At 43.2% G+C, this 14349-nt stretch overlaps 1 protein-coding gene across 2 annotated transcripts in view; it reads right to left on the bottom strand.

Moving 5' to 3' along the window:
- GRB10 (growth factor receptor bound protein 10) overlaps positions 1-14349 on the bottom strand; it is a 187643-nt gene that overhangs the window by 138536 nt on the left and 34758 nt on the right. For both annotated transcript variants that reach the window (XM_090049654.1, XM_090049655.1), the window contains one exon: positions 12792-12889. In XM_090049654.1, coding sequence (XP_089905780.1) covers positions 12792-12842 — 51 coding nt within the window. In that variant the 5' untranslated portion in view covers positions 12843-12889. Of the gene's footprint in view, positions 1-12791; positions 12890-14349 lie in introns of those variants that run through there.

Here is a 14349-nt window from a genome sequence, read left to right as displayed (position 1 = left end):
TTCTGGGTTTTACTCTAAAATATTCCCCTCTTTCAGCCCCTTGCTTGGCAAATTGAATACGCTGGAAAAGTCTAAGTCAAAGGATAGAATGAGATTTTTAAAAACAGCTCACATTTAGTGATGGTGACTGCCAGCAAAGAAAAATGTTGCTAAGACTATTTCACAGAGCAGTGCTTGCCTTTCAATAGTTTCCATGGCATGATCACCAATTGATCTTTACCATAAGTGTCAAAGACAACTCAGGAATCAAGCTGACAGGTGTACACAAACCTGAAACTGGGGTCATCTATTATTACCATGTGCCTATAAACAATGATAACAACTTTGCAGAAGGAAAGTTGCATTCAGCATTTAATCCTGAATTTAAAGAAAGATTCTTGTATATTGAGGGGAAAAAGTAATCATTTGTATCTTCCTACTTTACAATTCCTGATTACACTTGTGGTTTGTTTTGGAAGTAGTATCATTTTTATTATTCCAGTCACTCTGATTTCTAGTTTTTTACCATTTGTTTAAACCCATGTCATAAGGCAAGTTCACATTGTTTGGTACTTTATTAGCAACCAGCAATATTTATAAAACATTTATTTTATCACATTCTTTTAATTCTTCATTATAGGTGTGATTTATAGTCCATCAAACCCAAGAAAAAAGTCTTTCAATTTATATCAATGGATTATAGATCAGGCCTCAATTCTGGTTAAAATATATGAACTTCACTTTTCTATTTTTAAAAAATACGTGAATTTTAATAACCATATTAGAAAAATCATAATCATATTAGGCAATCTGATGCCCAAGTTTAAGGAAACAGATTAGTTCAGACTAGAGATTTCAAAATAAAAATCAATTTCAGATTTTTAGGCAAGCTGTGTTTTCAGTTAAAAAAAAGAAAAAGATTGATTGGAAACCTAACTGCATCAGTTATAAAGTAGAAAGCCCTGTGTAATTCCTCCTTTCACTTATCAGTCTTAGAAAAACCCAGTAGAGTTGAAATAATGGTCTGTCAATCCAATACACTAATAGCTTCAAGCACTTTTCTTCTAAAAAGATGCCAATACCACTTTGTCAGCTTTCCCCTTCCCCCAAACTGTGTGGAAGTATTCAGTGTTCTGGGGAACTTGCCAAAGTGACAGTATTTACTGTATGACTAATGTGCATTAATGAAGCACAAATGGACAACTATTTACTTGTGCTAATAACTAAAGCGCTTTATTAGAGTAGAGGCCACAAGTATGAAGAACTGCCAGCTTCCCCCACTTGCCAAAAGCATATTAAAAAAAATGGAGCCAATGTATAAGCACTGAGGGCTACCGCCAACATTTGGTAGAGTTTTAATTCATTGTTCAACATGCAGTACGTAAAGTAATAATAAACCCTGAAGCTGCCTCTCTTTTCCTTTTGCGGTCTAATAGATTACAATTCTCACTTTTGTCTTTGCTCTTAAAGTTAGAAATAGCCCCTTTACTGAGCACCCAGGGCTCATGCCCAGATTTATCCATCCTAACTTATACTAATGGAAAGAGGAACCAAAGGAGGCTGCAGCTATATCACTGCACCCCCACCAGCCCCTTGAACCAGATACTCTAGGTAAGTACTGCAGTAGTACTCAGTTCTTCCAATGACCGAATACAGGGGTTGACAGCCTATGGCCCACAGGCTGGATCCAGTCCACACAGCCTTTGGATATGGTCTTTGGAGTCATGCCTTCAGTGCCATGCAGCAGCAAAGGGTCCCCTTTGTGATATACCACAGTCACCCTGGGGCTCTGGCAGAAAAGCTCTGCCCATGCTGTACCACAGTTAAGCGGCACCAGCTCCTGAAGAGGGGGTCTTTCCCTACGCTGCAGCTGAGGCAAGGAGAAGCAGTGATGGTGATTGATTCCCAGTGTCTAACTGCCTCTGACCCAAGCTGGGTAAGCCTGGCCCAATCCACCAGAAAACACTGTAGACCCCTGCTATAAAGAAACAAAGTAGCTGCTGCCAAAAATTGTACATAAACAGCTTTCTGTTACCTGGATAATTAGAAAGAGGGTTTTGACAAACACCAGGACACTTGGTTTCAATCAATGAGTGACTGGCATAGCTTAAGTATCTCCTATAATGTAAGACCACACTGCAGCTTTTGTCTCCCTAGTAAAGGGATATTGTGGTCTCATCTTAGATATACAGGTAAGAACACCCAAGTCACTTCAATATTAAATAGGTGCTACACAGAATGCATCTTAACGGCACCCCTCTCATTATGTAGGGAATAGATTTTCTTTCTCTAGAGGCCAAATTTGTCACAACATGGCAGAGACATATGGGGGGAGGTAGGGGAGGAACTTTTAAAAACTTTGTTTTTACTACAGCTTTTCCAGAGATAAAACTGTCAGTATTAGATGGAGTAGGGGGAGACAGGAAGGAGTGAGGAGTTGCATTCTGTTATACAGCTCCCATATATTGTGCAGAGGTTTGTAGTATGAAGCTAGACTGGAACGAGTTCTCCAACTTAACAGAAGAGTTGTTACTGACACAAGGACACTCCTATTGCAATAAGACCTCATTAAGGATTGTAAATCTGGAAAAGATTCCATTCAAAGGATAAGGAGAAGTAAATATGCTGGATTCAGTTTGTTGTTGGAGTATTTTGATGTGGTAATTAGTAGTAGTGGGACTAATCTTATGCAAGGTCTTGTGCAATCGACTGGTGGGCGTGAGTTAAGTGGTTTTTATAAATGCTGGTGGTCACAGACAGAGACTACCATCTTAACCTTACAACAGACTCCAGATCTAGAAAGATTTGTTCCATCCCTGCACCATCTCCTCCTCCAAAAACATTTGACCCTAGGAAAGAGCTTCACTGAGTTCCATGATAGCCATCAGAAAGTTTTACTACAAATTTTGAGCAATTTTCAAACTTGAATAAAATAAAATTGGGTGAGGGGAGGAAGGAATTTAAGGAACAGACAAAGAAAAACATCTGCTTAGAATGTGTTTCGGAAGCATGTGAATAATCTCCTTGGATGAATGAAAAGTCAAGGAAACAAGATGCCATGAACATCAGTGCCAGCACCATTTCTCAACTCTCAAACATTCCAAATTCACAAAGATTCTGCCCAGACTTAATCTGGATCTTGGCATCACATCTAGTACCAGATTTCTCACCCTTTGCAGTAGAGCTGGTAGAAAGGGTAAAAGATCAACAGTCTGTTGGGAGAAGCAATAAACCTGGCAGGTCTGAAAATAGGTTTCAGTTCTGATACAAGAGGATGAACCTCAGACACCATTCCTATAAAACTCACAAATTAAGACTGAACAAGCCTCTCTAGGATGCTGTTATTTCTAGGACATAAACCATTTAAAGAAAGCCACCTCGTTAGATTATATTACCTGCATTTTCTCAGGGGATCTGCAGCTATGGATCTTGGCTGCTTTATGACACAAATCCTATAATCTTTTTCTTTTCATTTTTTTTTTTTTACTGCAAAGGAATATATGAGATAATAGCAGAATGTTCTGAGCTATCATGTGGGCTATAGATGAGAAAGGCTGAGAAGTAGGGATTTAAAATGTGGAAGTTTGTAAACAAGTATTCATCTATCTTGACCATCAAGAAGGGCTGTTTTGTCATTTAGACTGACATTCGTTTTATAATCCAGTCAGAACCACAGATCCTTATATTAGAATTGCTAACAAACTGCAGTGAAGTAAAGAAAAAAAATTTGATATGGGTATTCCCTATAAAAAAAAAAAAACAGGAAGATTTATAATTATAGTACAAAAGTTGTTTTCATGTCACAACTCTCCAACATTAAATTAAAATGTTTTAAAGATGTAGACTAAACAGAATGAGGGGGGAGGGGAAAGGAGGAAGTAACAGTTTCTTACCGCTTCTAAAATACAGAAGTGGTATTACCACAGTTACCCAAATACAGGGCAACTTTGAATTTAAGATGACCCTCCCCCTCCCCAATAATTAGATTCTATAACAGGAAAGTTTATAAATGTTGATATAATTTTCCATGTATGGAATCTGACTATTGGAGGGCTGTCTTAAATTCTTCTCCCTCCCCACCTCACACTGCTGCTGTAGGGGGGCAGGCAGCAAGGGAATTAAATGGCCTGACCCCTACCCCTTCCCCCCTGCTACCTATTCGCACCAACACTTAACGCTCCTCCCACTGCTGGTACCTGTGTGCCCCAGCTCCTGCACCCCTGCAATCCCATAGCATCTTGTCTCCAGCACCTATGCCTCCTGCCATTTAATTCCCCCATGCCTCTAACTCTTCCCGCCACTACTTGTGCTCCCTCACAGGCCCAGCTCAAGCCCTGAGCACAAAGAACATACTGGCTCTGATCCTCTCTGGGCCCAGCGGTAGCAATTATGGCAGCAGTTGCTCCAGCCCTCGAGCCAGGGCTACAGCAGTTGCCTGCCCCTCCCTCTCCCCTTACTCACACTCAAATCCAAGGGAAGGGCTCCCCCAGGGTTAAATAGAGAAAAAACCCTCATCTGTAAGGATTCAAGTAATTACAGCACTTGTATTCTTTTTTTAATGTTGCTTAAACTAACGTACTTTCTTGAAACTGAAGATTTTTTTTCTTTTAGATAAACCTATTTTTGTTGAACAAGGATAAACAGTCCAGCTTCAGCATTAGTTGTGCAGGAACATGATCTGCCAAATGACTGTGAATCTCTCGAGTTTGATTTTCCACCCTGTATTCAAACACACTGTGGAAGCATATTCCAAAAGTTCATACTGGAGACAATACATCTCATAAAAATCATTTAACTGTGCTCTTGTTGCTTTGCCCTCCTCTATGCCTGCTGTAATTTTACTCATTGATTTGAGATTGGGGTGGTCTTAGTCTTGGCTTAGAGTTGGCTAAGACTAAAGAGTTCCATCTATAAACTTAAACATGCAAGAATACAACTTGCATGGATTTTGGGCTGGAATTCAGTTCGTGTTATCCGGAGATAGTGTGGGGCAGCCAAATGCTCAAATTTAAAAAACTGCTGAAAGGAAAATGCACGGGTTTTCTTGAATTGTTTTGGGAAAACACAGTTGAAATAGCATTTCTATTGGTTCAGTAAAAGTCATCAGCTGACATCAAGAAATCCAACATCGCCTCAAATGTGCAAGTGCAGCCTTCAGATGCCTGAGGAAATGGGTGCTCAAAGACCACAACATCAGATCTGAAACGAAGCCCATGGTTTATCAAACAGTTGGGAACTCCTACCTTATCATATGGAGCTGAGAAGTGGACAATGTACAGGGACACCAAGTTGCTGGAGAATTACCATCAAGGCTGCCTGTGGAAGATCCTTCAAATCCAAAAGGAAGACAGACGCACAAACATTAGCGTGCTCTTGCAAGCAAACACTATGACCATCAAGGTGATGATCATCCAACATCAGCTTCACTAAGTCAGCCATGTCATCTAGATGTCTGACTCCAGAGTCCCAAAGCAAGTTTTAATCTCCCAACTTAGTCAAAGTGTAAACTCAAAAGGAGGGCAGAGAAAGTGCTTCAAAGATATCCTCAAGGCCTACTTGAAAAAAAAATGCAACATTGACATCAACTCATGGGAGACCATCACCCAGGACCGCTCCAAATAGAGGGAGAGTCTGTTGCAAGAATCTCAGTACTCTGAAACCTTCTGATGACAACAGGAAATGGAAAAGCGAGAGCAGCAGAAACAGTATGTCACAGACTGAATCAAGAATCCAGAGGCACCTACCCTACACAAAAACACATGCCAGCGATACAGCAGAGTCTGTCAATCCCAGATAGGCCTCGCCAGCCATCTTTGGACCCACAGAAAAGACAATCATGGAAGACCATCCTCCTTGACTGGATATACTCAAACACGAGCAGCTCCCTGGAAAAAATCTCATCCAAGAAAACCAGGAAAGATCCTCCGCCACAGATATGACCGATTTCTGGGCAGCAGGAGCTGCTTGCTGCAAGGGCAGCCCTTCTCCCTCCTCCCCCCAACCTGCCACACAGGCCATTCAGCACCTTGCTCCCCCAGATGCATCTGCCATGCAGGCTCCCTCCTCCCACCCACTGCAATATTGGTACCCAGCTCCCCTCCTGCCATGCCCACACAGCATCCCCTCATGGCCATGCTCACAGCTCACATGCAGTGCTAGGAGCTAGTCTCTTTCTTTTCCTGCACAAGCAGCCCAGCCCCCACCATGGCACAGAGAACAGGCAGCCTGGCCTCTCCAGCTGAACTGCCGTGTCCCCAAGAGCTGGGGATGTAGAAGCCAGAGGAGGGCAAGGGAGCTCAAAGAACCCAGATACTAAGGGCATTTACACACATATTGTTGTCTGCTCCGATGCACTGGATCTCCGGCACATGACAGCAGACTTGATTAATCAAGTGTGCTCCTCATGCAAGCTGACACACCCAGTGCTGCACTGCATGAATTTGTATAAATGGCAAAATGCGTGATCGCGCTGAGAAAAATGGCAGTAGCTCACTTTTGAACTAAAATACCTTCTATGTTTTTTAGTTCAAAAGTGCGCTACCACCATTTTCTCAGCACTGATGCATGTTTACCTGTTTACACAAATGCATGCACCGCAGTGCCGGATGCTTTTAAAAGCACTCAATACTGTGGCGCAAGTATGTGTATAAATGTCCTAAATTAGAAGCAACATGGTGGGGTGAGCAGCAGCCAGGAAGGAACCTTTTGGCCACGTGCTAACCCTCTGGGGGCACATGTGGCCCATGGGCCGCCAGCTGGACAGCCCCACTCTACGATAGCAACAACAACCTCACCCTGCACTTTGGGAGACCAGCCAGTTTCTCAGCTGCTTTAGGAAAAGCAATGGTTGTACAGCACTGCTCTAATGAGCCTGCATTTATCTATACCAGAAAAAGCTTACATATGTGCAAAGACATAGACCCCTTTTCATGTGGCTACAGAAGGCTTAATATTACTGTAATTAGTACAACTTGATTAGAGGTTTACTTTACTCTAAAACCTTGGGGCAATTCTGGAGTAAAAATATTAGGTGCAAAGTTCTGTTCTGAATCCTTGCCTGCTGATGCTATATTTGATCTTGAAATCCTGAGCCTACAGAGAGCAAGGAAGAAAGATCTGAATTTTTCCCCTACTTTGTAACCAAGTGTTTGTATTCTATTTAATGCCAAGTTATTTGTTGAGCACTGCCAAACAAGTCTTCCTTCTAATAGGAATTAAGCCATATGAAACTGAACACTACTGCATTTAATAATGAAGTTTGTCCCCTCTTTTGTCTCAGTAAAGCGGCAGTTGGGAGAGAAGGAAAAAAAGGGGGGGGGAAGAGGGATAGAGACAATAATGCAAAAGCATACTTTCTGCATTCACAGAATTTCATGTTTTACAAACTGGGTGCCAAATCTTAATCTAGCCATTTGCAAGGGCATTGGCACTTGAAAAATTTATACCACCAAGGGTTAAGAAATTAAGTCTTTTATTAGGGTCAAGTCACTGTGCGTAAATACTGCTGTGACTACAGATTGCAAAAGAACGGAAACACAGTAAATCATCCCATTTTTCTGAGAAATTCTGGAACTATAATCTGAATTTCCAGGAACAGAAGACAAACACTGCCAAATTTTACTGTTGGGTTTTCACTGAAGATTTAGAAAATTTGGAAAGGGCTCCAGAAAGCCACTGAAAGGTAGTATTGATTTTTCTCCACAAAGCTAGAGATTGCATTCCACTGGAAGCACACAAATGAGCAAATGGTTTGTGCAAGCTCCTGATACAGTAAAGAAAATCTCATGTTAACAAAATCCTACATTTGCTGCTTTAGAAGCTCTTATAAACAAAGCTGCTAGCAAGGAATCTCATCAGACACCCAATCACCTACATTAAAAAAAAAAAAAGTCAGGAACTGGTTTGACGGCTGCTTCTGGTTAAACTCTGAACTAAGGAAGGAACAGATGAGAAAATAAGGGAAACCTAGAGATTTCAATATTCTGAGATAAGGCATCATGTAACCTACAACCAGGTGCCTCTACTCATTCTAAACCTTGAGGTACCAAAGTAAGAAAACCTGAGTGTATGGAAACTACAAGAATGAGGTTTTTTGGCCCCTGACTTGCGTAAGTTAAGGAGGATTTATTAAATTCTACTAAGAAAAATACAAATAAAAAGCAAAAAAAGAATTTAAAAAAAAAAAAAATCACAGTATACTGCAACCTAGCCTTTTTTTAGCCTTTAAACCAATATGAAGCGGATTCAGTAACCAGTTTTGTACATCAAAATAAAGGCTTCTAATCAAACTGAAGATTCGAAAAACAGATGTTCCCTTTTCTAAAGAGAACTTAATTCCCCACAGAAGATACATTAGTTGTGAATGGCTTTCCCAAGCCAATTTTTGCAACAGGTTCAATCATTAATTTCAGGAATGCTAGCACTCAGTAAGTTTCACATAACCTTTCCTGAAACAACTGTTATAGGAGTCACTCTTTCACTGTCCCCTCTGGATATTGGTTCAGAAGTGTTGCTTTACCACCAGACATGGAAGATCCAATCCATAGCAGCCCTGCCTGCTTCTGTAGCCTCATGTGAATAAGAATATTCAAAAATCTAAGAATCAATGCAGAGTACAAACAGATTTTCAGAGAGATGGGAGCAAAGAAAGACACCAGTGTAAGCTTCCAAATGCAAGACAGGAAGATTTGAGTTACTAGTATTGTCAACTCTTCCATGATTCTCACAATACTTGCCATTACTCCTGAAGATCCAGTCTCTGGAATCAAGCAATTAAGAATCTGAGCTTTCATCATAAAACTTAGTTCTGGCCTAAGTGACTGCAGAGAAAAGCTGGGAAGTACAGCCTATGCCCTGACAAACTAGAAGCTAGAAATGAAAATAAAAGCCTTCCCCACACACACAAGGCATTTCTGAAGATCTAGTAAGTTGGGTGTGATGGAATGGAAACACTGCAATACTTTTACAATACAGGCAAAGTGAATTAAGAGTACCCAAAGTGGATGGAAATGCAGGAGCAGCAATAAAAGAGTACCAAGGATCCTAGAACTTGAAAAGCTTTCTGTCTCCACAGGGCAACTTGGGCAGGAAGTTAAACCAGTTCTCATTAAACCAGTGATCTCCAACCTTTTTATGGTGAAGATCACTTTCTGGAAGTAAAGGGCACCCCGGGATCTACCATACACCCAACCTAGCCCACACCCCACCCCACCCCATCTCTCTGCCGTGACACGCATCCCGCTGCTGGGCAGGCAAGGAAGCAAGGCTCAGCCAAAAGAAAATGTAGAAATAACAGCATAAAACAGTATATTTTATTCTCTCCTTGTTAATTTAATATAGATCTGTCCAGAATTAGTGAAAGATTGTGACCATGTTATGGGGATAGGTTGTTGGAGTGAGAAAACTGATATGACCTAATGGCTGAGGGACCCACCTGAGGATCTGTGCCCCAGTACATAAAATGTTACTCTTAAAGGAGCAGTGAGAACTCCCTCCAGTGTTCATTACTGCTGGTGTGATCACATGGAAGATGAAAGGCCCAGCTATATTCCCAGGTCAACTGAAACCTATAGTTATGGCTAAATTAGGCAGAGCTTTTAAATAGTGCTCAAGAGAGCACCAAGAGCTGGAATCTGGATTGCATGAGACAAGTAACCCCTGCAACACCTACCGATAGTATTGAGGTTTTGCACCAAAAATGTACCCATACAGACAGCAGCTCCTCCGGGAAGGAGAGAAACCAGGTTTGTGATCCTGGCAGCTCCGCATCCACTACGCTTGGTTCTTGGCCTGGTCTGCCACCCAGGGACACGTGCAGGGGGAGGCACTTGCTGCTGGGCATAGCCCGATGGAGCCTTTGGGGGGGGGGGGGCTGTGCCCCCTCCCCTTGTGCAGCAGGCAACCCGCAGCAGCAGCTGCTTTGTCCCAGCAGCAGGAGCCTCCCCTCCCCCACATGCCCCTGGGTGGCGGAAGTCCCAAACCCAGTCAGGCTGGGGCCCGATACCACACAAGTGCCCACTACTGAGCTGAGCCGCACGTGGCCAGCTGTAGCAAGGCTCAAGGTGCAGCAGCAGCTGCCTCTGCCATTTCCGCCCCCGCAGAGATGGGGAGGGAGTTCCCCCATGTTCCCAGAGGAGTCCCCCTGAGGCTCCAATCCTCCCACCACCCAATGGGGCCATACTTATCTTCCCCTGCTCCTGAAGGAGGACAGTCCCTCACCATGGGGGTGTCAATCTGCCTCCCCTTCTCTCCCCCACAGATGGACCTGCTGGGGCTGGGGGTGGCAGGTGTGCGCATGCCCATGTGCCCAGCTGTCCCCCACAACCCAGGATCGACCTAAAGAGGCTCAAGGATTGACAGGTCGCAAGCCCCAGGTCGGTGACCACTGAATTAAACCATTTTCAAAGGAAGATCCCTACCCTGTAGGCACATAAACCACAGTAATATAATGTGTATTTGCCTGCCTCTATGGGCTGGTCCCTATGGTTAAGAATTTGTTATAGCTATAATCTAAGGAAGTTTCTACTTTAGCTCCAGCAATAAAGACTACTAGATTTTACTGCTGTTCATCCATACATGATCATCAGCCACTAGACAACTTCTATGAGAGCAGAAAGCTTGCAAAGAGGAAAAAAAAGCAGCTGTTGTCACGGACTTGGAGACAGAAGTGGGTGAAGTGTCTCAGAAAAGAACAGGCCTCTCAGCCCTATGAGTGCTATCTTGAGGAAGACTTCAGAGAATGGTGACCTTCAGCACTGAGTTACACACAGAGAAGAACATATGGTTTTGTCCAATTTTATAGTAAAGATCTGCATTGATGGAGTATCTCATCAAATTTCCCAGATTATTCATCATGTTCTCTAGTTTAAAGTCCAGGTTCAGTTTACTCACTTTGTTTTGAAAGATTCATTTTTGTTAGTGCTTGCCAGTGAAAACAGGCCATAGGGAGGCATTCATGTCTAGTGCTGCAAATTTCTGGGGAAGTACTAGCAAGAGTGAGTATATAGGCATTCCAGCCTGCAGCTGCCCCTTCTCCTCTGTTTTCCATGTGTTCCCCGACCAAGCTGATCGTCTTAATGGACTCATTAAGGCAGGGGAGCAACTGCTCCACTGCTCCCAGTTCCCAGGAAGAGATGAGCAGCTTCTCCTTCCCACACGTTCCCCAGACCAAGTGACCCACATCTGGGTAAGGCATGGGGAGCCTTTTGCAACTGCTGTTCCTCTCTCCTCCACAAGACCAGGTTCATCCTGGTCCAAAGAATGCACAGGAAGCATTCATCAGCCACTCTACTCTCTTCAGTCCTAGGAAGGAATCAAGCAGGCATGGCTCCCCACATCTCTTCCAGACTGGAGGAATGCAGCACCAGAACCCTATAAATGTTCTTGCCCTCACAAGAATTCTTTGCACAGGCAAGACCTTCCATATTGAACCAAGGAAGAACTTTCTCCTAGAATTTGTATGTTTCCTGCAGGTGAAACTGAACAAATGCTGTCCTAGCAGGACACAGGCATTTCTGTTAGAAATGTCATTCCTGTCCATACCCACAGACTAGTCTATCCAGAATATGTTAAGAAATGAAGAGCTAGCTGAATTAAATCAATGCTGGAGCCAAAAGGAAAAAGAGATTCTACAGGGCAATCTTGCTATTTGTCTAAAGCTCCCAGCATAATTTTTACCTGAACTCTAGCAGAGTTTAGAAAATGTTACTGCCAACTCCTGTTGACAGTTCAGCTATCAAATAGTCATTCCAGGTTACCCTCCTCTATCACCAAAAAATGAAAACATCTTATGCAAGGACAGTGGAAGCAAATTCCATATACTGAAAATTGAACTATGAAACTCGCTTATAAAAAGATATTGAAACAAAAGGTCTCAAGAAGAACTAGCTACCACATGCTTATTGTTTTTAATTTAGTATGTGTGTGGCTGTAGGGCTCAAAAGAAGCCCAATATGGTCTTGGTTGTGGTAAGCACTCTACATAAAACAAAAGAGAGTAGTCTCTGCTCCAGAGAGCTCATCTGCACTCTCATTACACTAGAGTTAAAGGCATCACAAGAGGCATATTTTAAAAAGCCAACCACTAATTGCCTGAGGAATGGAAGAAATACATTTTCAGGCTTATTATTGTCTAGTTCTCCATTACAGGAGTATTATATCTTCCTCTCAAACATCTGGTCTTAGCTACTCTTAAAAATGAGATAACAACTAGATGGGCCTGCGATCCAGGCCAATACAGCAATCCCTGCATTTCCCATTTCTGCTAAATTGATATTCATCATCCACTTCAGTGCAAGAGATATTGCCACATTCCACTGGTGTTCTGGCCTGGGAAAGTGTATTCCCTACCATCAAATCAATGTGTTTTGAACTCCAGACTGCCAATTTTATTTGCTGAAAATAGCCTTATCTTTACTGCAGTGGGGGCCAACCTTTGTGCCTGGCTTGCCCCAAATTAGCCCTGCACCTTCCTGAATCCCCTTTCCCTGCCCAGTCTGTTCCTCTGCTTTTTGCCCTCTCTGTCACTGTGCTACCTGTCCTCTTCCCAATCTTGCACGTCACATGCAAGCAGAGGCTCCTTGTGCCATTTGTGGCACTCATGCCGTAGGTTGGCCTCTCCTGGTTTATCTGTATTAGAGACTGAGACTGGTCCATGAATGATGATGGAAATCCCTGCCAGCAACATATAATCACACTGAAAGTATTTCTAGAAAGTAGCTAAATCTGTATCTTAAATCAGAGGGTTTAAGATCACCACCCCCACCCACCTCCACCATAGCACTACAATATAATGTTAAACAGTTTTAGACTTACAAGCCGGTATGGAAGATGTAGAAAGGAGTCTGGGCAGCCAGCTAAAGCCATTTGTTCTTTCAATTTTTCTTCAAATTACTTCTACTGCTTCACGGCACCTGTAGAGTATAAACAAGCTGTCAGAAACTACACTGAAGACATTTCATCAATTTATCATTGCAAACAATTTGAGATAGGGAACTGGAAAAGAACAAGGCACTGAAACAGTAAGTATTTGTGAGAAGCATACCAAAACTCCTTCAACTATAACCCTATTTCATTCAGGGTCAGAATTAGCTAAATGGTCCTAAAGGACCATGAAGACAGTTGTATTATTGAGCACTCCCAAACAACTGTCCTCCCTTCCCTTCTAAAGTGATTGAAGTCTATTTGCTCATATCTTTACAAAGCAGGCCTGGGGGTAGAGAATCTGTTATAGTACTCTGCAAATATGTATGCTTGATTTTTCATACAATAAAAGTTAGAGAGTTCTAATAAAGTGGCTATTATCAAGCTGAATCATTCTATAAGCCCATTTGAAGGCACTGATAAGGTACTCCTTTAAGGAGTTATCAGTCTCTTTTTGGAGGCTTGTTATATGTTTAAATTTGGTTTCAAACTTTCTCTGACTTGAAGTCCAGATATCCTCAGTCAGAAATGAAACTTACTCTCATACTTCCCATCTTATGACTCAAGCACTTGCTTATAAGTGAAAAGGAAAGGAGACACGACCATCTTTATATTTCCCTGGTGTATGCCATTGTGCAGCCATGCAGCTCAACACAGCATATTCTCCCTTCTCAATTAGGATTATATCAATCTCCCTTTATTTCTTATTCCATGAATACCTGCTCTAAATTACTAGAGGCGCACTGATACATTGGTCCGATATTAAATAGGTACTGATATAAATAAAATTTGCTGTATTGGATATCAGCCCGATGGGGCCGATAATTTGACTGATAAATGCCCAAGCTGCACACAGCTGCAGTGCAGCATGGAGCGGAGTGGAGCAGAGCTAGGAGCATGGAGAGCTGCCTCCAACTGGTAAGTCAGAAGGGGTGGGGAGAGGGAAGAGGTGTGAGGAGACAGATCAACACCCCCACAGTGAGGGAGGGAGGTGACAGAGGCAGGCCCTGCCCAGGGTGGGGCGGGGACACAAGACAGAGGCACGGCTCATGGGGGGGCAGGTGGCTCATGCAGCTGCTTGCACCCTGGGAGGGTGTATGGCCCCCAGATCTGCGTGGGAAGGAGGCTGGAGTCAGCACTGCATGGAGCTCTTCTTGGTAGGGGCTGGGCTTGCAGCAGGCATTAGGGTGGCTGTAGCTCCTCCCAAATTTTGCTGCAGCTCTGCTCCCAGCCCTGCACCACAAGGTGCAGCCTGGCTCCATGTCCTGCCTCCCCCCACATGCCAAAACCGCGCCCACTCCAAGCCCAGGCCCTGCCAAGAAGAACTGTGCAGCAGTGGCTCCAGTCCACACTACTCCGCACAGATCTGGGGGGCACACCTCTACCCTCCCCCTTCAAGGGTGCAAGCAGTGGTGGGAGCCGCCCTCCACTATAAGCCACGGCTTTGTCC

Source organism: Crocodylus siamensis, chromosome 5 (genome assembly GCF_052110815.1).
Source record: "Crocodylus siamensis isolate JL-2025a chromosome 5, ASM5211081v1, whole genome shotgun sequence".
In the NCBI taxonomy this organism is placed as follows: domain Eukaryota; kingdom Metazoa; phylum Chordata; order Crocodylia; family Crocodylidae; genus Crocodylus; species Crocodylus siamensis.
The sequence above is the reverse complement of the archived record's forward strand: the minus strand, read 5'-3'. Positions and strand labels throughout refer to the sequence as shown.